Genomic DNA, 24422 nt, shown 5'->3' on the forward strand with positions numbered 1-24422 from the left:
GAAACCAAAAAATCAATAATTTTTAGGATCTCACAAGCATGAGAGAGAGAGATTTAGTAAGTATACACACCATCGGACTAGTGGAATTCATAGATTTTGTTCTTCTGATGAGTTTTAAAAATCATTAACTTGTCCCTTTGCTATTTTCTGTATTTATTATGGCTGTTAAAAATTGTGTATTTTATTCCATTCTATGTCCCTTGATAATCCTGTGAAATTTTTTCATTTTTCTTGCAGCAATGCTGGTGTCATTCCTATTATGCTTTTTATTACGATCTGCTAAAAATAAAGCAACACAAAAAGAGTATAGCTAACTCTATTAGCTGGAAGCTTACCTATATTTAGCTATCTCTGATTCCTCTGTTTTTGAAGTCAGCTATCTTACTCAAATACAATTTCACCAACTAGTAATGTTCTAGATCAGTTTTCCAGGGGTTTCTTGGAAGAAAATCTGGACATGTTTAATTGTGTTCGTTCATTTCCATTGCCTGCCTCAATCCTGAATCAAAAGTGACAGTTTTCTGTCATTAGAAAATACATTAAAAACATAATTTCTTTCATTCTCCTTTACTGTTTATCCTGCGTGTATGTGAAAAACTGTTGGGATAAAGCAAAGATGAATCAGATATAAAGCCTACCCTCAAGAAGATGGTAGGCCAGTAGGTAAAAATGACAACTAGTGCACAAGGTACAAAGTGATATTTGGCAGAAGGTATAAAATGCTCTGGACATCCAAGGCAGAAGACAGGAATCAGGGGAAAATGTTATGGGAAAAATGGCATTTCAGCCTAACCTTAAAGTATGAATTGGAGGCGCACAGGAGAAAATCCCAGGAAGGAGGTGACTTTCGGAGAGAGGAAAGGGTAAAAGGAACAGCATGGAAACTGGGAAAGTAAGTTGGTTTGTGCATCTTGTATCCTGGCTGACTGGCCAGATGATGGAGCCCAGAGTGCAAGGGTAAGGAATGCAGATACGTTAGTCAGATAGTAAAACCTTGTTGCAAGGTTTCAGCAGACAGCATGGTAAGACCTGGGTCTTAGTTGTGTACACGTATTAGGTAAATGGAGAAAGGTTAATATCCATTGGAAGCCAGAGACTCTTTGCAGGTTTTCGAGGGCAGTAGCCGTGAAAGGTACTAAGGAACAGTGCTGGGGAGGGGAGGGAGAAGCTTTCGGATGAGAAACCTCTTCAGGTGAGAGAGGGCCTCAGAGATATTGCAGAGATGGAATGATTGGGAATTGACAACTCCCTTTTTGGCTGCTTCAATGTCTCCACAGATTTCTTCTGTTGGCGGGGGAGGGGCGGTGACAATATCAAGTTGAGTGAGTTCAGTTGTGGATGGGGAAAGCCATAAAAGAGGATAGTCTGGGGACTGGCAAAAGAAGAGAGGGCTTGAATGAAGATAGGGGCAGCATGGCTGGAGAGAAAGGGGCAGAGCCAAAGACATTTTTGAGGTGGAAGGAACAAAGGTAAAGCTTTGAAACTCTTCCCCCGGGATCTCGTGACCTGCACCATCCTGCAAGCTGCCCTGTTGCCTAGGTGACCGGTAGCAGCAGGGGGTTTGGGATGTGTGGAACTCGGGATGGAGGAAGGGTTGGAAGGGAGCCAGGAGGGTTGAGCAAGGGAGGCTGCCCTGGCTTTCAAAAAAAAAGTTAAAAGCCCTCTAAAAGGGAAAAGTGGTGCTTTAGGGATGCAGCCAGTCTTGTGAAACAGAAAACGACTCTTGCATGAGAAGAGAGACACAAATGTGATCCAACTTAACGCCTGCGTCTTGAACCAAAAAGACATCAGGAGTTTCCTGAACTTGTAGTATTATGTCATCAATTATTGGACAAAACTTGAGAATACGTGTGTCTAAATAAAAAATAAACGTAAAGGAAGTATATTTTCTGCTGTGATATTTCAGGGTGGTTGTAAGGCAAATTAATAACAGAATATATTCAATTTTATTAACAGTTTCAAACAACATTTGGTTATTCCCTGCATGTTTATATTTTTTCTGTCTGCATACTCTCTGGGTTCTCTGTCTCTGCCTCTCCCCTCCCTCCCTCCCTCCCTCCTTCCTTCCTTCCTTCCTTCCTTCCTTCGTTCCTTCCTTCATCTACTCTTATGCATAGTAGCCAGTTGTTGAAGCCCTATTCATGGACACCTGAGACTTCAGAATTTTTTTTTTTTTTTTTTTTTTTTTTTTTTTTTTTTTTTTTTTTTTTTGCCATACCTCTCAAAGTCGTCTTCCCCTTCCTTTTTATTTCTGACAGTTCTCCTTGAACATTCATGGCTGGGTCTTATATGTCTTTTACGTTCCTGATTTGTCACCATATTCAGGACACTAGCATATGTTTCACGCTACCTTTATTTATTCATTATGCAGCATAATTTGACATTGAGCATCATTTCTATTTGATAGAGTCCCTGGTTGTTGATGCTGAAAACACGGCCTGTATTTAAAACATGGCTTTGGCCTGTCAACTTGCAGCTTCCCACTACAGCCACTCAGCCATGAGCACATGCTACCTTTCTTCAAAATTAAAACATGTCATATTTTAGAGTTAACCGCTGTGTCACCCCTTCCCTCCAAAAACTTTCAATATGTAGCATAAAATTACAAATGGTTTCACTGGTCTCACTTACGTCTCTAAAATATTTTCGCATTGATTCAGTACTACACTTCATTGTTTGTACCGTATGCTCACCTTGACTCTACTCTTGCAATTTCTCCTATTACACTTAGTTCCTTCCTTAAAGATCAGCCTTATTTTGCCTTATTTCTTCTTTGGCATCATGGCAAAATGGGCCCTTCTATAGAAGGTTCCAAACTGTGCACTTGGTCCCATTCAAAGCAATGGCAACAGATGTATGAATCACTATGATCAATTTAACGGATTGATTCAGGTATAGATAGTGTGTGGACATACACATGTGAACATTTGTTACATTCATTTGTAGAAAGCAGCTCTTTGTTTCTTTGATCAGCCTGCATTATATCTAAACATTTGTACCAAAAAATTCACTATAGACAGATCCTTACCTGATGTTGCTTAGCAAGTGGCATTCCACCTTGCTGTTTAAAACGGGGATGGGGGGGCGCCTGGGTGGCGCAGTCGGTTAAGCGTCCGACTTCAGCCAGGTCACGATCTCGCGGTCTGTGAGTTCGAGCCCCGCGTCAGGCTCAGGGCTGATGGCTCAGGGCCTGGAGCCTGCTTCCGATTCTGTGTCTCCCTCTCTCTCTGCCCCTCCCCCATTCATGCTCTGTCTCTCTCTGTCCCAAAAATAAATAAAAAACGTTGAAAAAAAAAATTAAAACGGGGATGGGGATAATTGCTTCCCAAGAGCCTCAAAAAATCTGAATTCTTACGTTTAATATGTCAATTAATACTTAGTTTGGTCTAAAGTAAGACAATAAAACAGGTTAACCAGTGTGTTACTCAGCTGGGTACGTTCCCCTTGTCTCCCTGGAGCAGAGCACTTTAAATGCAGTGTGACCCAAGTTTTAATGAGGAATATTCATGTTGGTCCTAAACCACCTCCCTAATGCCTTTCATTGTAACTGAGGGCATCTGTTTGGGTTAACGCTTTGATCTCCTTGTATTTGATGGTATGTATCACCCTACTGAAACAAAGAGCTGGCCTAAAATGCAAGCAGCATAAGAGAGTGAGTGAATCTGCACAAAAAGGGAAAGTTTTGATTTCCATAGTGTCAGCATCATTTGCACTTGGGCCCCGGGTTAGCCACCATTTTAGCCAAAGCTTCCGTGGCTCCAAGAAAAGCACTATTAAGAACAAACAGTTCTGGTCCTCACTTTGGCACTGGCCAGCTGTGTGACCTTGGAACATCAGCCTCCTCTTTGGGCCTTGGTGTCTTATCTACAAGAATTAGATGAGGTGACCTTTAATGCCTTCCGGCCCTTAAATTCTCAGATTCTATGAAGGCCATGAGTCTTTCTGACACTAAAACCACATCATCACAAGACATCAAAGGATGAAAAACTAAGTGCAAATAAAGGTCGAATAAACACATTTAAAGGCAAGTGCTTCCAGAACATCGAGGTTCAGGGGGAAGCTCATGTTCATAGTAGCCTCTCAGAATTCTTCTTTAAAATGGGCTGAAGCAATTGGAGTGTTGCTGTTACGCCAGGCCATTGTCAGCAGCATGGGTGGTTCAAGGATTTCTGCCCACCACTGGCATACTTTGTCGTCACTCCCTACCACATCAGATGTACTTTATATATGTCAGTGATATTGAAAATATAGCCAGACACCAAGAAAGAAGCCAAAGACAAACCAAAAGCTTTGTAATTATAAAGATTATATAATTATATAGATTTGAATTTCTTGAGACATTTTCATGAAACCATGTATACACAGAACAAAAACTGACTTTAACAAAAACAGAGAAAGAAAGAAACTGAAAAAATCCTATAGGTAACCCGAAAAGCAAAAATTTACAGTCATTTGGGCAGCAAGAGTGGTCTATTTGCTTACCTGGTTATTTGTTTCCTAAATACTTCTTTGCCACTTACTCTGTGCCAGAATCTCTTCTCCTTACTTTACAAATTTCTTTCCAAACTCATTGTATCTCTTAGTAAACGCATGAGGCAGGGAGTGTAATTATACCCATTTTATACATAAGGAAATTGAAGCACAGAGAGGTCCCATTATGTGGCCGGGTCCCACAACTCATCAGGAGCAGAGCCAGGATTTGGAACTAAGCAGACCAGCTCTGGCATCTGTGGTCTTGAGCTCTGTGCTCTGCGCCTGTCATAGGTGCTTCCTTAAGCTACCCACTGTATTACAATAATGGAGGTTCACCCATTAACTCAGCAATAGTATTATGGCTGCATTTTAATTTTAATATTCCTGCAAGGCAGTATTGAATGTGCATAACTAATGAGTTTCAGGAAAAGATTAAACTCATTTTGGAATATTTGGTTAAGAAATTGAGGTCCCCTGTACATTTTAGGATTCTCATACCTAACAGTTCATTTTTTGTTGTTGTTTTATTGTTCACATAAAGTGTCAAATCCCAACTGTTTGAAACCTCAACCTCACTCCGTACTTTCAGATTTATCAGATACTTGATTTGGGTTTCACTGTGTTTAAAATTAGAATAAAGCTATGTTGAAATGAGCCACCATATTAACTTTCTAAATATATGATAATACCAAGGGAGAAAGCAGCTATAATTTAATTTATAAAATTTATAAATATGATTTCTTTTCTAACCACGAAATAAGGCATTGTCTGCAATTCCCTTATATAATCCCTTTCAACCTCAAGCAAAAATAAATAAAATATTTAGCAGAAATAGAGTTATTTGAGACGGACTACAAGTACTAGGAAGCCTATAATGGGCATTTAATGTATCTTGTGTCTAAATCGTCAAGCGTGCTTTTCCTGTTATTTCCTTTTTATATTATCGATGAGCAGACTATTTGCTCAGTATTAACATTAGTTTTAGGAAATAGACCTAAATAAAGTAGAAAACCAAACTACTGCGGCCATCAGTCTTTCAACAGGATGGTTTTCTCTAAAGGATGCAACCCTTTCACTTGTTTTTAAAGGAAGGGCATGCTTAGCCCACGGAAATCTCTTAACCTGCTCTCAGGCTCTGCTAATATCCAGTGACCTCCTTTGAAGCGCCAGTTCATTCCAGGCTCGCCTTTCCCACTGAAAGTTCTATATTGTACAGCAGGATCCCAATTAGCAGAAATCAGTGAAGAGGAAAACATGATATTAGCCAGAGAATATTTTATTTAAATTGTGGAGTGTGATAAAATACTTAAAAATAGAGCTGCTACATCTCATGAAAGCAACCTGAGATTCAAGAATTCGTTGCAAATACATGGTTGGGAACTATAGGGGGAATGAGGAGGGGCTGTGTTCAAAATGACAACTGCTTCCTTTACCAAAGGAGAAAAAAAATTTTTTTTTTTTTACTCTAAATCTAAATATGGCATGTGGCTTCTTTCCATAGCTCTGGGGTGGATTCGGCAGTGTATTTTCCAGATCAGCACACCCACTTCAGATCCGTGACACCGGCCAGGCAGCCTGAATCAATGAATCTGAAAGCCTCAAAGAGCATGGACCTTGGTAAGTGAGGGCCAGTGACATGCAGGTCAGCACTCCAGCCTCAGCCCATCTGTCTTCCCGAATGTCCTCCCTTTGTTTCTTCAGCTCCAACCTTAGGGGGCAAAGTCTGCTGAAGCCTGGAGGAGGGGCTAGTGGTCATCCCATCTCCCTGTCTCCTCTCACCATCTAATTGTAATTACCCCTTTTTAAAAGAGAGAGAGAAATGATATTTTTTATAAAGTGGTTCATAGAGGTCAGAACAATAGGATTATTCCTTCCAGATGGTCAGAATACCATAGGCACCAGTAAGTCACCTGCCTCTGTATTTGTACTCTCACTTCCGCCAGAGCCTTTGCATTTCTCACGTATGCACCTGTTGCAGGGTCTGGGAAGATAGTGTGGTTAAATGAATCCTCTAAAGGGTTGCCCATCTCCATGTACAGTGGCTAGGGATAGCAGCAATGAGGAAGCCTTGTCTCTTTAAATGCCCATCTCCAGACACTGTTAACACTGAAGGGAAAAAAGGGTCTCTGGGTTTGCCAGATCGAGGGTGTCAGGGTACCTTGGGTCCATGCCTGCACAACCTCATTGAGTTTCCAAGCTCTGCAGGGAATTTCTGGGTGACTTTTGGGTGCTAGGGCAGAGCAAGGGCCCCTGCAAATTGTGTTCTCCAGGTCCTAGGATGTGGGAACCCGGAAGACAGCTCAGACACCCAAGAACATTGCTGTGCCCTCATAGGCACTTGGAGAGAAACGATTCTGAGAGAAGGGTGTCCGTGCAAAATAAATCCTCAGGAAATATTCATTGCTGCTGGGTGCTCGCAGGCCATGCTTTGCAAATTTTTTTGAGGCATATTGCATATTTCATTAGTAGCGATAAGAGTATAAAATAATCAAAACTTTGTGCTCCACCAAGCCATCTGATAAATAGTGCTTATCTGTTACACAAGTAAGTCCAGAAAAAACGTTCAGTCAGGATGAAACAAGGGAAATTGATTCCATTTTCTATAAATTAACTAGGTCACTAGGATACATTTGTTCTAACCACCTACAGTGAGAGAGGGATAGAAATCCTGAGCACTGGCCGGAATAGGGGATTTTCTGAGGGTGAACCTTTGACAAACCAAAGGAATAATGTGTGACAGTGACCAAGGTTATTATTAATAATTTGAGGAAAACTTGATTTTTATAAAATGCTTGATAAGTATTTTTATTGTATCTTTCTAATTTCTCCATGGGGAAAATGAATGTCATAGCCAGAAACGGTATTTCTGCGTATATTTTTTATTACTGAAAACTTTGAGAAGTTTTCTTTTTTAAATTGAAATAGCCCTTCGAAAATATGTATGGCGGTCACTCATTGCATTCTACTGTAATTATACCATAAATGAAAATAGCAGTACTGTTTGTTCAGTTTACATAATTGGGCAGAGGTCATGAGCTATTTACTTCAGGACCTAAGTGCCAAAACATTGGCTTAAATGCACCACACAGCAGAAGTAGTAAAATATGGTTAAAAAAAAAAAAAACTATTTCATATACCATCAAAGCTTGATCTCTTCCAGTAAATGCCAATTTAAAGCTAAGACTCTTGCAGAGGGCTCCAAGGGTCAACATTCTAGAGGCTTTCTGAGCCCTCTCCCCAGAACAATTGAATGAGCTCAATAGATGTGTTGGTTTTCTTAGTGAATAAACTCAGATGATATCAGAATGGTAAACATTTGGAAGTGTCTTTCCTGTTTGATTAGGTGAAAAGAATGTTGTTTAGTTTTTTATAAATAGCACTGGGCCAAAGTAAGGAATTAATATATTTACTAAAAAAGTTGCTGGCTCTCCTTGTAGGATAGCAGGATCGAGGTCCAATCTTCCAAAGTGAAAAATAAGTAATCAATCAATCCTAAGGTTTTAAGGCTGAATCTCCAATTAATGCTATTTGGCTCTTTTGGACCTGGAAAAATGGCAATTTCTTATGGTACAAAATTAAAAAGAGAAAACCTTTTATTTATCTTGTAATTTTTGTTGGTTAGTTCTCCTTGACAAAGTCTGCAGGAATCTTTGAAGGCTGACAGTCCCCATTAGTACCTTCTTTGTTTTTATTTCATTTTTGCTGTTGAGTCTAAGCTAGTATTTTAACTTGCATATTATGTTCAAGTTATTTTAAAGGTGAGTGAGTTCCATTTACTTCACTTACGTTTCAAAAGACAGACAACTCTTATGAGAAAGAAGCCACCTCATCTCCAGATACAAACATGATTTAAAAATAGTTTGCTATGTATACGCAGCATTCTATTCGCTGCATCATCCATGTATGTGTGTGTGTGTGTGTTGTGTGTTGTGTTTCTTTATAGTAGTTGTATTGTGTTTTATGAGTGCATCTGAATTGACAATTTACTTTTCCCTTTTTGACTGAAGTTGGGATTGAGAGTTTGGGGAGTTTTTTTGGTTTGGGGCTTTTTTTGGAGGGTCCTTTTGTCTTTTATATTCTATGATTATACCTATTTATATCCTTTGCCAAAAATATTTCCATTTCTTAATTTTTTTTATCTTTAGAAAGTTGTTACGTATGTTGCAAAGAATTTCTTGCAGTCTATTATTTGCCTTCTTAGTTTGATTGTGATATCCTTTACAATAAAAAACATTTTAGTCTCAGAGTAAAAAATTTCCATTTTCATGACCTTTAGGCTTTATACTTGCCACATTGTTTTCTTCTTGTACTTTTAAAGCCTTTTTTTTTTTAAGTTTATTTATTTAGTTTGAGAGAGAGAGAGCGAGTGAGCAAACAGGGAGGGGCAGAGAGAGAGCGGGAGTGAGAGAATCCCAAGCAGGCTCCATACTGTCAGCACAGAGCCCTATGGGAGGCTTGAACTCATGAAGCATTTGACCTGAGACGAAATCAAGAGCCAGACGCTTAACTGACTGAGCCACCCAGGTGCCCTAAAGGCTTTTTTAAAAATGTTTACCAATCTGTAATATATTTATCCACAGTGAATGAAGCAGAAAAATGTTTATTTGTGATAATAGGTGAATTATTCATGACATGTATTGACTGTTACATCCTGTCCCCATTAATTCAGAATGTAATAACATTGAATACTAAGTTTCCTTGCATACATTGGTCAGTTTCTAGACATATTCTATTGACATATTTATTCCATGCCAGTGTCACCTTGTTTATGTTATCATGCTATTTCGTTGTATTCTGATAACTTATTAGGAAAAACTTCCTCTGATTTTTCTTCTTTGGTAAAATCAGTTTGGCTCCTCATATATATTTATTCTTCCACATGAACTTTATTTAGATCAGCTTATCAAAATGAACTTAAACGTTAAACAAGAATGCTTCCACTGTGTATGTGCATACTACATGCCTGTGTCCATTAATTATGACTTTGCTGATGCTTCCTGATAGAAGAAATGTTTTTATCAAGTTAAATAAATTTCCTCGTATTCCTAGCTTCTTAAAAAGTTCATTTGCTCATTTTTTTTAATCCGTAGCTGATGTTTAATTTTATTAAGTGATTTTTAAAGATCTATACAGAACGACCATGTGTATTTTGTTCTTTATTCTATTAACATAGTGAGTTATATTAATAGATTCCCCAATATTCAATCTCTGTTCTTTCTGAATTACTTTCAGTTTTTCTCTGCACTAAAAAAGGTAGACATGAATTGTACATTATCTATGTGCTCTAAAATGTAGATATAAAACTGTGATTACAATTCTACTCAATGTCATTAAGTCCTATATAGCCAGTATAGATTTTTTTTTTTTTTGAGGCTATTCTGCCTCTATTTTGGGAATACTTTTGCTGGCATGCATGTGGCCACTTTTAAGTCAGATCAGAATGATTAAAATGATGAATAAAAGGAAATTTATTTTTAAATAATTGGATGTAACTATGCTTATTCAAAGGGGTTAGGGTGTCATTTTCTGGGTTTTCCAGAAAATCAGTCTTTTCCTACTAATTGTAGACTTTCCTCTATTTATTTAAATTACCAGAATTACTATGTTCAGTCTGGATCCCTTTAATTTGCTCATAATTGAGCTTGTGTGGGTGCTGAGTTGGAAGCTCTCAGGAGCTGAATAACACAGCTGCCTCTTTGGCCTTTGGCATAGGGTTTTCCCCCAAAGAGCTGCCCTTTTGGCAGTATGCCAGAGAGTTACAGTCAAAGACTTTCTGATGAGACATAAACATCTTTAATTTCCAAGCCTGGTGTTTTATGACCCTGTAATACTATCTAAGAATGAATCTGAATTGTTCAAGGGACAGCACTTCAGTGTTTTGGCCCGTCCCCTGACCTAATCTATAGGCCCATTCAAAGTTCAGTTAAAAATGTGATTTCCCACAAGATTTTTTTTTTTTTTGAGAGTTTTTACTTTTGTTTCAAATTGGCCTTCTCCCATTTCAGAAGCGTGGTCCGTAACTCAGTTAGGGAAGACTGAGGACAGTGCAGATGCTAGATGCTGGCCAGCTGTCCTGCCTCTGTTCAATAAGAGGAAATGAGCTGAAAGTGAGGCCTGAGACATTCAGACACAAGTTTAGGAAGTTCACTGACAATGAAGATTGTTAGCATTCCATGTCCCGTAGTCTCTTACAAAAGTACATGTGCCTTGGATGAACTCTCCCTAAAATCAAGATGATATATAAATTGCCTGATTTTCTTCCAAGATCTGTAATTCAGCGCTTGTACTTTTCTGTTATTTGCTGGTTCTCAACTTTTTTAAGATAGAAAATGTTCGTAGATGCCCACAGTGGAAGGAAATTATAAATAGGCTGATTTCTAATACCAACAAAGGTAAGTAAATATTTGTGTCATGTTTTGAATATAACGCTTTCATACATGTCAGACATTCCTTTCAGAGTAGTTAGGTATCTCTAACATCAGACTGAAGATGGGCATGCAAAAAGTTCATTAAACCCACTCTACTAATTTCTTCTTAAAATTATTTTTTGGGCCTGTGTGTGCAAGTGTCCACAGGGACTCAGGGCAGCCTCGGCTCCCCACTCCCTCACAAGGCTAGCTGCCTGGCCCACGTCTGCAGGTGCCCAGAGGTGGGTGGAGAATCAAGGCTCCCCAAAGCCTCCCCACCCCAAATCCTCATCGCTGTCACTAAATTTTTTTTTTTTTTGTACAGCAAGGTAGTTCCATATGAATTCTTTGCAATAAGACAAGAATCCTGAACACTAAATACACAGAATGTGTATAAAACTGTATGTTCAGATATTTGTGATGACGGTTTATCTGCCACTATATATTATGTATGCCATGTAATATATTAATATATATCTTACCATAAATGTGTATGTATATCCATGGATCATCTTCATTGTCCATCAATAAGCAATACCCCTGAAGACCATGAAAGCCGAATCGAGTACTACTGTTTAAGTTATAAGTGACTCGCTAAAAGAAAAACAAACACAAAAACAGAAACTTGGTTGGTAAGGAAGGATTCATGGTAACACTAAAAGAAAGTGCCTGCTAACTATCTCTCAAAGACCAGGAAGAGTACAAGGACATAGTCAGGTGTATGCCTTACATTTCAGAAGTCAAAATTAAGGAATTGCAGAAAATGTTTATCATTCATTAAATAAATGTTTGTTGCGTGCCTATTGTGTGCCAGGAAATAAATTAAACACCGAGGCTTCAGTAGAAAACAAGAGAAATGGTGTTTGTTGCGTGTACCTAGATAGAAAGTCTAACAGGAAAGGAAAACCCAAGAGTTAAGGAAAGATCCCCTAGAGGAAAGTCTGACATTATGATGATAACTTATCTCCAAGAGGAAGAAAAGGGAGAGGCATCTAAAGATACTAGGGGGGCTGCTTGGAGAAGTTGCCAAGATAACCTTGGCTGTGGAGAGGAGAAAAGCAAATGGTTAAAAAGACAAAGGAAAGCGAGAGCGCGTAACAGCCATCTACAAGAATAAATGCAGGAAGAGCTGAACAGCTGCTCGAAGCTTGCAAAACCTGTAAGAGTTAGACAGCCAGGCTATTTTTAGAGCACGAGGAAGAAAGTGTGTGAGGGGCCCATTGTTTAGAGCACCTAACAGCTGTCAGGTGGAACACATAGCCACCCGGTTCCTGTGTTAATTTTATCTTCATGCACACAAGAGAGTGATGTTCAAACTGGAAAGCCATGTCTGCCAGCGAATGGAAGTAGGCAGTTTATATTCCTGCTCGCTAAGAGGATCGTGCTCATAAAACGACTGTCCCCGACCATTAGAAATTACCAAGAGTAGGCCTCGCACCGGAGAACAGGAAGCAAATGACCAGTTTTCACAAAGATGATGAATTCCAGAAGCAACTGGTGAAACTGCTGATCTCAACGCCAGTCCTCAAAGAATTGCCATGTTTGTGCAATGAAAAGAGGAAAAGACAAAGTGGTGGTCACAGGTCTCTTTTAGAGAGGGGGTCTCTAACACAACCGAGGTCTCCTTTCCTTGTTGATTTCATCTCTAGACTGATAATTCAGGGAAATGTTATCATTGACTTTGATCTTTCTAATGGCATTTCGATTTTTGATCAGGACTTATGGGCCAAATTATACAGGAAAGTAGGGAGGAGCATTGGCATGCCCTTTCCCAAAATGTGCTAATTAAGGCTTATTGTCTTTCTGAAAGGAATTCAATAACATACAGGATTCTGTACTTGGTGCTTCTCGTTATATCCTAAACAGAATTTGATGAACAGTGGACCCGTGTAACTTGGGTGAAGGTTTGAAAGGCGTCCTTACCAAATTTTCAGTAGGTGCTGCCTCAGAGAATTGGGTGATATGTTAGATTGACAATATTTGCATCTAAGCAATTTCTCCAGAATTGAAGAAGGTAGAACTTAACGAAGACTGACACATCCATCTAACAGATATTTGTTGGCTCTTCATTATATCCCAGGCAATATCCTGGGTGAATGAGACAAAAGCTTCTCTCTTGTGGTGTTTTCATTCTCATAGGGTAAGTAGACAATAAAGTTGTACAGAAGTTAAAAAAAACAACATAAAATTTCGCATAGAGGTGATGTCTCTGAAGCCAAATTTAGATAGAGATGAAGACTGGGGAGAGGTGAGGCTTTTTTGGAGAGAGTGGTGAAACATAAAGATAACGTCCTAAGGTCAGGCTCAAAGAAATCAATTGTACACGTGTACGATTTAGGAGGCCTGGTGTAATAATAGTTACCGAGGAGGCCCTGGTTTTTAGCTGCTTGCCTGATATGGCCAACCCCAAAGGTAGTTCTGTGTTGGCAGATCAAGGAAGACAACAGTTTCCCTGGACTCTGGTCTCATCCTAATACATCTGTAGCACTGCACTTAAGTCTGGGTACCGTATTGGGGCGCCTGGGTGGCTCAGTCGGTTGAGTGTCTGACTTCAGCTAAGGTCATGATCTCACAGTTCGTGGGTTCGAGCCCCGTGTCGGGCTCTGTGCTGACAGCTCAGAGCCTGGAGCCTGCTTCGGATTCTGTTTCTCCCTCTCTCTCTGCCCCTCCCCTGCTCGTGCTCTGTCTCTGTCTCAAAAATAAACAAACATGAAAAAAAAAATTATAAAAAAAAAGTCTGGGTACCGTATTTTAATAGAGACAAAAACAGGGTAGAATGCCTCCTGGAAGAGGAGTGATGTCTTAGGAAGTGTATGAGAAGCCTCCCCAGGTATTTTCACAGCTACTGTTGAGAAACTCAAATCTGCGGGGTGCCTGGGTGGCTGAGGTGTGTGACTGTCCAACCTCAGCTCAGGTCATGATCTTGTGGTTCGTGAGTTCAAGCCCCGCATTGGGCTCTGTGCTGACAGGTCAGAGCCTAGAGCCTGCTTTGAATTCTGTGTCTCCCTCTCTGCCCCTCCCCTGCCCATGCTCTGTCTGTCTCTCAAAAATAAACACACATTAAAAAAAAATTTTTTTTAAAGAGAAGAAAAGCTCAAATCTGCTTAAAATTGAATCTGCACCCCAAATACATCAGGTGATGATAAGCCATACCAGAAGATGTAACACGTTTACAGGCGTTGACATCTATGACATCTATAATAATGATAAAAAAAAACTGAACTCTGGTTTACAGTATATTTGGTATGCAAGGAAAAAATAGAAACACAAATATAAAATTCACCAGCATTGTGGAAAAGAGACCATAGTTTATTTTTCAGTTTTTGATAAGGGATGTAAGTTCTTTTTATTTTTTAGTGCATCTTAATATGTTTATATAGTTAACCACACAGGTTATAAGTGAAGTGGGTGGCTAGATGAAAACAAGTTAAATGAATTTAACAGAAATTAGGTATCAAAGGTCAGGCTGCATTCTAGGAGATGTCTCTGGTAAGAAAAGGAGAACAAGTAAGGCAAACTTGGAATAACTGACTTCACACACAGGTTATAGCACTGCCAGCTAAAGCAGGGTTCTTTCAAAACGTCAAGAAAACCAGGGCCCCTGGGTGGCTCAGTTGGTTAAGCGTCAGACTTCAGCTCAGGTCATGATCTCCTGGTCCGTGAGTTGGACCCCCACGTCGGGCTCTGTACTGACAGCTCAGAGCCTGGAGCCTGCTTTGGATTCTGTGTCTGCCTCTCTCTCTCTGCCCCTCCCCTGCTCATGCTCTGTCTCTCCCTGTCTCAAAAATAAATAAACGTTAAAAAAAAATTTTTTTTTTAAATACTTAACCTGAGACCTAGGACATAAGGGATTCAGGGCTGCTGAGTAGCAGCAGCTTCAGGGAAAGGGTAATGTTAGTGGTAATATTGCAAGTGAGACTGTACATCCCCCCCACGTTTTTCTTGCAATTGGTGGTTGACTGGAACTGTTGATGGAAGTAAATTCTCTTCAAGTAAATACTGTGAAAACGTGGAGAAAAGGTTACCTACGGATTTCACATGCAGGTCCTTCATCCAATTGCAGGGTCACAAATGGTCTCAGATGTTGTCATGTGGTTTTACACAACACTTCTATCTTCTTAACCTAGGACATTGCCTGGAGGAATATGTAGATAATTTAAAAATTCAGTGTCTGAAAAAAATAAAAATTCAGTGTCTGGAAGAGGAGCCCAAAGGTCTACTTTCCCACAAGAGATACAAAGAAACTTCATAAAGTTTGGAAATGTTTGTAATTGAACCTTAACTAATGATATTACATCAGTAACCCATGTAGATCTTTATTAAATTAGCCTCTATCTATTTAGAGCATTATTTGTGCTCTGGCGGGAAATCTTGATCAATGGAGAAACTGCCTTATCCTTTAGAACTAAAATTTCCTGGGCCCCTCTTGAAACTTGCATTAGTACATGAAGTGCTTTCTTCTATATATTTTGTACCTCAATTGAGACTCTACATCTCAGATACATACAAGCATGTTAAATGAAGCCAAACATGAATCTTTTATTATCAATTGTCTTTGTTTTCTAAATCATTGTTCATATTTAAATGAAATTCTCTGTTCCTTTTTATGGAACTTTTGTACTAATATAAGAATATCTTCATAAAAATATGATGCTAAGAACACTATTCAAAGAATGGAACAAAGCATTTAAATTTTCCTTACAAATATGAACCATATCCATTTTAGTTGTTCTGAAGCGAGAGTTTCATTAGCTAAAAACATTATATAGAAATATACAATTAAACACAGTATAACAAATGTTGCATAAAATGTATGAGTGTTTGGGGCGCCTGGGTGGCTCAGTAGGTTAAGCATCTGACTCTTTAAACTATTTTTTTTTCCACGTTTTTATTTATTTTTGGGACAGAGAGAGACAGAGCATGAACGGGGGAGGGGCAGAGAGAGAGGGAGACACAGAATCGGAAACAGGCTCCAGGCTCCGAGCCATCAGCCCAGAGCCTGACGCGGGGCTCGAACTCAAGGACCGTGAGATCGTGACCTGGTTGAAGTCGGACGCTTAACCGACTGTGCCACCCAGGCGCCCCAAGCATCTGACTCTTGATCTGCACTTAGGTCATGATCTCACAATTCGTGAGTTTGAGCCCCACACTGGGCTCTACTCTGATAGCGTGGAGCCTGCTTGGGATTCTTTCTCTCTATCTCTCTGCCCCTCCTCTGTTCGTGCTCTCTCTCTCTCCCTCAAAATAAATAAATAAACTGAAAAAAAAATTTAAATATATAAGTATATGTTAGTTGGAGTTTGGCGGTGTTATGATTATCTCTTATGAGTGCTATTTTGAGTGATAAATATTTATTAGTGGCAATATTTCCTGTGGACACTAAAATGACTATAGGGAAGTACAACTATCTCATTTTTACATGCAGCAGTTGCAGCTCTCTAAAAAGCAAAGATGTTTAGTCTTGTGTATTTTTTTTCTCATATATACATATTCATATGTTTATATTCTAATTTTCCCCAAAAGTCATTGTACTGAACAGGTGCTTTTCACAGATTTGTGTCCTTTCAGAACTACCTAGCTTGGATATTATTCTCTGTGTCTCTGCCTCTATAATATTTTTTCATTGTAAAGTTTGCTCTTGAGTAAATGTAGCCCGATTTATCCGCTTAATGTTATATCATTTGGCCAGAAGAGTCATTTCCAATTCTTCACTCAGAAATGTCAATGAATTGAGCCTGCAGGTGCATAAAATTTTGTAAACAATCATGATTATTTTATCATTATATATTTCTATAAGTATCATTTCTTGGCCAAATAGTGTATAAATATTTAAGGCTTTTGATATCAATGACCTCTTACCCTCCAGAAAAGCACTTTTGTTCTTATCAGTAGTATGTGGAAGAATCTGGGAGTCATTTTTGTGACTTTCACCAATTTTATATGATTTTTTAATTTTACACTTAAAATTACTCCTGTGGCTACACATTTTTCATATATTTTTTGATTGTGTATTTTCTTTTTTTTTTATTTTTTATTTTTCAACATTTATTTATTTTTGGGACAGAGAGAGACAGAGCATGAACGGGGGAGGGGCAGAGAGAGAGGGAGACACAGAATCGGAAACAGGCTCCAGGCTCCGAGCCATCAGCCCAGAGCCTGACGCGGGGCTCGAACTCAAGGACCGTGAGATCGTGACCTGGCTGAAGTCGGACGCTTAACCGACTGCGCCACCCAGGCGCCCCTGATTGTGTATTTTCTATTGCAAACCATCTGAGCATTTCCTCTGTAAGGCTGAAAATTTCTAAATTAAATAATCACTTTTTGAAAGTAAAATGTTATTCTATATTAAAGGTCAAATCTCAACTCTTGCTCATAGGGGAAAATAGATATTTTGCTTTTAATTTCCTAAAGCTAAGAATGTTATCCACTCCAAAGTACATATTAATTAATACATTTGTGAATTTCATTAAATGCTTAGAAAAATGTCTACCTAAACATGAATCAGAGGAGGCAAAGCCAGAGTTTAGACTTACTTATCATAAAAAGTGCTTAATCCAGGGTAAGTCAGTGTGTGTGTGTGTGTGTGTGTGTGTGTGTGTGTGTGTGTGCACTTTATATACATTGATTATGGCAGATTTAGAATATATTAGTACAAAGGTGGGCATCACCAGAAACACTCTATTTTTTTATAAGACTGAAAATTTGTTAAACACTTGGAAAAATACTTTGTCTCTTGTAAAATTTATGCATTCCTTCCTTCCTTCCTTCCTTACACATTTAGTGAGTGCTTTCTGTGTGCCAAATAGTGTTCTAAATAATTGACACATATCAGTAATGACACAATATGTTATTTCTAGGTTACCTCTAGTATAGTCTCATGAACAAAGTTTGAGAGATTAGGGATGTATATGGAAATAATAAATGAATAAAGATATTGGAAAGGAAATAAAATACTTAGAAATAAATTTAACCAAGGAGGTGAAAGACCTATACTCTGAAATCTGTAAGACATTGATGAAAGAAATTGAAGATGACACAAATGGAAAGACATTCCGGGCTCATGGATTAGAAGAATTCATATTGTTAAAATGTCGATACTACCGAAGGCAATCTACAGATTTGGTGCGACACTTACTAAATTTCCAATTGAATTTTTCACAGAACTAGAACAAATAATCCTACAGTTTGTGTGGAAGATTCCAAGTAACCACAGCAATCTTGAGAAAGAAGAACAAAACTGGGGGTATCACAATCCCATATTTCAAGATACACTACAAAGCTGTAGTAATCAAAACAGTATGGTACTGGCACAAAAAAAGACACAGATCAGTGAATAAGCCCAAGCTTACATGGTCAATTTATGACAAAAGAGGAAAGACTATACAACAGGGAAAGGACAGTCTCTTCAATAAATGGTGTTGAGAAAACTAGACCACTTACACCATACACAACAATAAATTCAAAATTGATTAATGACCTAAATGTAAGACCTGAAACTCCTAAAAGAAAACATAAGCACTAATCTCTTGGACATCAACATTAGTGACATATTTATGGTATGTCTCCTCAGGCCAGGAAAACAAAATAAAAAGTAAACTATTGTTACTGAACCAAACTAAAAAGTTTTTTCACAGCAAAGGAAACCATCAACAAAACAAAAAGGCAAACTACTGAATAAGAGAAGATATTTGCAAATGGCATAGCCAGTAAGAGGTTAATATCCAAAATATATAATGAACTTCTACAATGCAATACCAAAAAAAAAAACCAAAAAAAAAACAAAAAAAAAAAACACCAAAAAACAAACAAACAAAAAAATCAAACCAATTACGAAATGGGCAGAGGACATGAATAGACTTTTTTTTTTTCAGAGAAGACTCAAGATGGCCAACATATACATGAAAAGATGTTCAACATCACTAATCATCAGGGAAATAAATGCAAATTAAAAGCACAATGAGTTATCACCTCACACAAGTCAGAATGGCCACTGTCTGAAAGACAAGAAATAACAAGTGTTAGCAAGGGTATGGAGAAAAAGGAACCTTCATGCAATGTTAGTAGGAATTAGTGCTAATTGGTGCTAATTAGTAGAAATTGGTACTACCACTTTGGAGAACAGTATGGAAATTCCCAAACCAAATTAAAAATAGAAGTACGATATAATCCAGTAATTCCACTACTGGGTATTTACCCATACAAAATGGAAACACAGATTTTTAAAACATACATGCTCCCCTGTGTTTATTGCAGCATTATTTACAATAGCCAAGATATAGAAGCACCCTAAGTGCCTATTGATAGATGAATGGATAAAGAAGATGTGGTATGTATACATATAGAATATTACTCAGCCAGAAAATGAATAAGATTGCCATTTGCAACAACATGGATGAACCTAGAGGGTATTATGCTCAGTGAAATAAGTCAGACAAAGGCAAATACCATATGATTTTATTTACACATGGAATGTAAAAAAAAAAAAAAATGACTCATAAATACAGAAAATGAACTGGCAGTTGCCAAAGGGGAGGTGGGTGGGAAGATGAATAAAATAGGTGAAGAGGATTAAGAGGTACAAATGTCTAGATATTAAAAAAAAAAAAAAAAAAAAAGACACTGGCCAAGAATCTTCAGTACAACATTCATACATTTCTACAAGTGGAGGAGAAAGGAAATAAGACTGGAAAGGCTAATATTTCAATACCCACTTGGTTTCTAGTGTTCATAAGAGAAGGGTACTAGGAACTCTATTCAATGAAAGTATTAAAATTGGAGTGAAAATTAAAACAGAGATCAAATTGGAAATTGACTAATCAAGAGTGATGGTTTCGCGTGAGCTGGGAATAGCTGATCTACCCTCTGCTGATCCAGAAAGTAACTGGCATAATCCCCAAGCACTTGAGGATTGTCTTAGAAGAATTGTGAGAACCTGCAAAGGTTCCAGCTGAAATTACCTAAAGGCAAAGAAAGGGTATACCGAGGAATTAGAAAACAGCCCATTTTTTTTTAATTTGGAAAAAAAATTATTGTAGCATCCAAATGGAGTGCAAAATAGGTTACATCAGGGATTTCCTATTTCCAGGCTTTACTAAATCAGTAGTTGCCAGGTAAATAGTCTCAGTGCTTTCTGTGTACTCAGGTGAGCAGAAAATCACAAATGGCCAAGTCCTCAAGCTATAGGCTCGTAATGAAGCCTTATCAAAGAATGAAGAATATGTTTGTTCGTATAAAAGTAGATGAACATGAAATGTAACTGAAAATAGATGGGATGGCTTAGTAGTGACTTGAATGATAGAGTAAAAAATGGTCAAGTACGTTTGGAAAGCGCTGAGTTAACCAGGCTTTTTAAACATAAGATTGCTCACAACCTTTAATAGGTTTTATGTATATTGTCAGGTGTTAAGATTGCCTCCACGAGTCTTCAAGATACAGTATTTGCAATGTTTCCCAAACTCATTTGATCACAGAAACCTGGAGCACACACCGTCTCATGGGACTGGTACTCTGGGGAGTGTCCTTGGCAAAGAGGAGTTGTGTCTGTGAGGTTTAAAGGTGACCTGCACCAGCCAGAGTAGGGTGAGGGAAGGGTCACCAACCAGCTAGGACATGTGGAGCAATCCTGACAAGCAGGATGCGGCGCGAGAGAGAACCTCCAAGGTAGAGAGGTGTCCACAGCCACTAAAAAAGTAGGAACTGACTGCAGAGCAGATGAAAGAACCGGCCGTATTGTAACAGAGCAGGAATGAACCTCTGATGGCAGCGAGCGTGTGCCTCACTGCATGCAGGTGCCTCAGAAAGAACAGCACGTGCATAATAAAATAATCTCTGCTATTGTACTGCATGGTCAGTGGCTAGAAACCACTGACTTCCCTTTGCGTGCAGCGAGAAGATTAAACTCCTCGGCCCCAACATTCAAGGCAGTGATGATGACTATCATCTAGAAGAGGAAAAAGAAAGCATCAGTAGGAACCGTAATCGTAGTAGTAGCTAAAATTGTTTGAGCATTTGATGTATGCCGGGCATGGGGTTTTGCACGGTCATTCTATTGCCATTTTACAGATGATGTATATGGGACTTAAAGAGATTGACTTGTGTGAGGGATCATGGGTACTAAGTGGCAGAGCCAGGATTTGAACTCAGGTACATTCAACTGTGATGCCTTTCTGTTTCAACAGAGGCTTATTAATTTCCCAGTCTTAACTCTAAAAAACGGAAGGCTCACTCTTCTCTCCTTTTTAAGTTCTATCTTTCGTTCAGGACCTACTCAAGTCTTGCCTGTTCCAGCTCTTTCTCAGAATACCTAAAGCAGTTATCACTGGTATCACTCTGTTTAGCTCAGAATTGCACACACTTTTGGGTATCCACTGAGAATTTTTTTTTCCACTCTAATCAAACTCCAGGCCTCTTCAAGGCGATACCTTTTACTTCTTTAGCACCCATCTCACTGCTTAGAACGTGCAGGTGCTGAGCGAATCCAAGATGAATGGTGTGGATGGACAGTGTCAGAGCAATCTGGGGGCAGTCTCCGAAACCCATTGATCTCAATGATTCATTTGGCTGAACTTCACTAAGTAGGCTGGTCCCCCCCCCCTTTTTTTTACATCAGAAGTTTGAACAGATGAATAAAAGTGCAAACAAATAATTAACGGATAAATGAATAAGAGGGTAAACAAATGGTTTGGGTAGCAAAAATAGAATAGGGGTAAAGATGTTTTAGGAGGGTGTCTACCCTATAGCAGCACCCCACACTCACATTCACTTGGTACCCAAACTAGTTTTGTTCACTTGAAAGTGTTTGGGGGAGGTTCATAGAAATGAACAGATTTAAGGAAAGAGTCAAACTCAGGAAATGTTGAAGGCCAAGGGCTTTAATTTCATTACATAGAAAAGAGTGAAAGCAGTTGCTTAAAACTCAAAGAAAAGGACTATGTGCTTTATTTCCTAATTGGAGGAATCTATGAATAAATTAGGCAATCACTTGACATAATTGATTTAGATCATGTGAATTCACTTGCACTGCTAGAGAGGGTTAATTAGATCAGATTGTGGCCCTTTTTAGTCTTCTATCACTGACATTCTTTTCCCTTTGTGTTCCTTTTTATCTTCCTTTTGTTGGTTTTTAATTTTATCTCAAGGAATATATATCATTTATATTATCTAATTCTAAGTTATTCCTTTTGTTTATAGAATTCGAAAAAGTTGAAGGTAAATATTTTTATAACAAATCTGGGTGCTTATTTATTAATCTCATTTTCATTTTCCATAAATCTCTTTGCAGAGGAATAAGTATAGTGTGTGCATAAACCTAGTGCCATGGGAATTATATTCAAAACATGCTTGAACTGCTTGCTTTTACCTGCAGCAACATGAAATTGAATTACATTACTATAGAGCAATTTGATTGCATGTGAGTTGTGACAAATATTGTGTAAGCTGAATATTCAGAGATTTTGCTCACCTTGGGTCACACAGTAGGAGTCATCATGGCAAATATCTTACAGTGATTCCACAAAATCCTGAATCAAAGAACACGACTCAAAATAAATTGAAAATATTCTCCATAGTTTAAATATGTGGTACAGACTCATCCATCACAACTTCATAATTTATGCACATTTTTATCCACAAAGCAATTTTCGTATTTAGGTTTAATCAAAGAATTTATCAATACAAGTGCAATCTACTGTAGCCTAGTATGCTAAGACAAATGACGAACGTTAAAATGCCCTATATTCATGTAACCTGATTTGTACAATGTCCAAACATAGCTACTTGATATTGATGTATAAGTTAACTCTTAACTAGCCCCTTAAATATATAAATTGCATTCCTTTATAAAAGTACTTACAGTGCTTATTCATGACCAAACCATATTTTAGAGATGTTATTATATTGAAAATTAGGTCACAAGGTCATTAAGAGCACGCATTTCTAAAGTCAGCTCAATCTAATCATCCACCCCACTGGAAAAACTGAAAATATGCTTCATCATTAATGGATTGGGAATATCTGTAAAAGAATGTGATAATCTTAAACAGGTGTTCAATGTATCATTATCATGTACTTTTCTAAGTATGTTTTAGAAGTTTCATTGTGAAGATAAAGTGCTGGTATATAAGAAAAGTATGTAAGTCTATTTGAGTGAAAGGAGAAAATATTTTTTCTTAAGTTGGAGAACACATTAGCTATAGATAATGCAGGTAAAACTAAGAAATGTTCCTAAGAGTTCACTTTGGACTACATTGTTCGTCTTTAAATCCACATCCTGAAGTGTTAATTAATTTAGAAACTCCACATTCTTGAAATAGGATTAAGAGACACCACTTTAATAAGCACTCCCTATTATCCACATGTTCTTTGTTGTTCATGAGAATAAAGGAATAACTATAAAATACTTGACAAAGAATTAATGTCTTTAATATATGAAGAGCTCTAAATAGTTACTAGAAAATATTCCAGTACAAAATTGGGAAAGTATCTGCTCAGACAGTTCACACACAAAAAAATTTAGTTGCCTAAGGTGCATGAAATATATTCAACCTCACAAGGAAATAAGAAAATTGAGGTATTGACAAACATTGGCAGATGCTGAAATATACATGTCTCAGTATCACAGTACATGTTTGTTGGATATTTGAATTTATGCTACTTACCTGCAAGGCAGTGTAGTAATTGTATAAGGCACCACCATAAGGAATATTAGCACTATTTTTATCTTTTATCCAGTAATTCCATTTGGAAGAATTATCCCACGAGAGAGAAAGAAAGAAAGAAAGAAAGAAAGAAAGAAAGAAAGAAAGAGAGAGAGAAAGAAAGAAGGAAAGAAAGAGAGAGAGAGAGAGAAAGAAAGAAAGAAAGAAAGAAAGAAAGAAAGAAAGAAAGAAAAAGAAAGATAGATTTAATCAAGATTTAAGTTTAAGGATTTTTCACTATAGTGAACTTAATTTCCCAGCAATTAGAGAGTTTGTGAAATTATAGGCTATTGAACTAATAGATGTAATAGACCATTATGCAACCAATAAAAATCTTGAGACAATTTAATGAATGAAAAATGTCAATGATAAAACATCAGCTGAGAAGACTATAGAGATATGTTAGTGTTAACATTGTTTTTTCTTTAGTGGTAGTTGCAAGGATAATTTTTATCTTTATACATTCCTGTACTTTTTAAATCTTCTAACAGAAATACATATTACGTTTACAACTAGAATGAAATCAATTGGAAGCAGTAAAATAATTTTAAAGTAGAATTAAAAAAAACAGGTAATCCTGTCCATGGTAGAAAGAGATGGTGATATTTAACTCTGAAAAGGAAAAGGAATGTAGGGTTTTATTGGCTGATTTCTTATCATTGAGGACTATCACTTAGAAGACAGGTTAAGAATATTTATGGGAAAAATGATATGTATACTAACAGATTTCAGGTACAGAAAGTTACTCTTTACCAGTTGAAATGGTATTAAACAGGAGCACATTCCACTGCAATGGAATACCAACAGTGGTATAATAAACAGGAGTTTATTGGTCATATATGACATG

The 24422-nt window shown here is 37.9% G+C and overlaps 1 protein-coding gene across 1 annotated transcript in view; it reads left to right on the plus strand.

The window, feature by feature from the left end:
- Positions 1-24422, plus strand: part of PARD3B (par-3 family cell polarity regulator beta) — a 1026938-nt gene that overhangs the window by 630163 nt on the left and 372353 nt on the right. The window contains exon 26 of the mRNA XM_040474679.1: positions 5975-6090. Coding sequence (XP_040330613.1) covers positions 5975-6090 — 116 coding nt within the window. The remainder of the gene's footprint in view (positions 1-5974; positions 6091-24422) is intronic.

This window comes from Herpailurus yagouaroundi, unplaced genomic scaffold, assembly GCF_014898765.1.
Source record: "Herpailurus yagouaroundi ecotype Mexico unplaced genomic scaffold, PumYag 140, whole genome shotgun sequence".
Taxonomy (NCBI): Eukaryota; Metazoa; Chordata; class Mammalia; order Carnivora; family Felidae; genus Herpailurus; species Herpailurus yagouaroundi.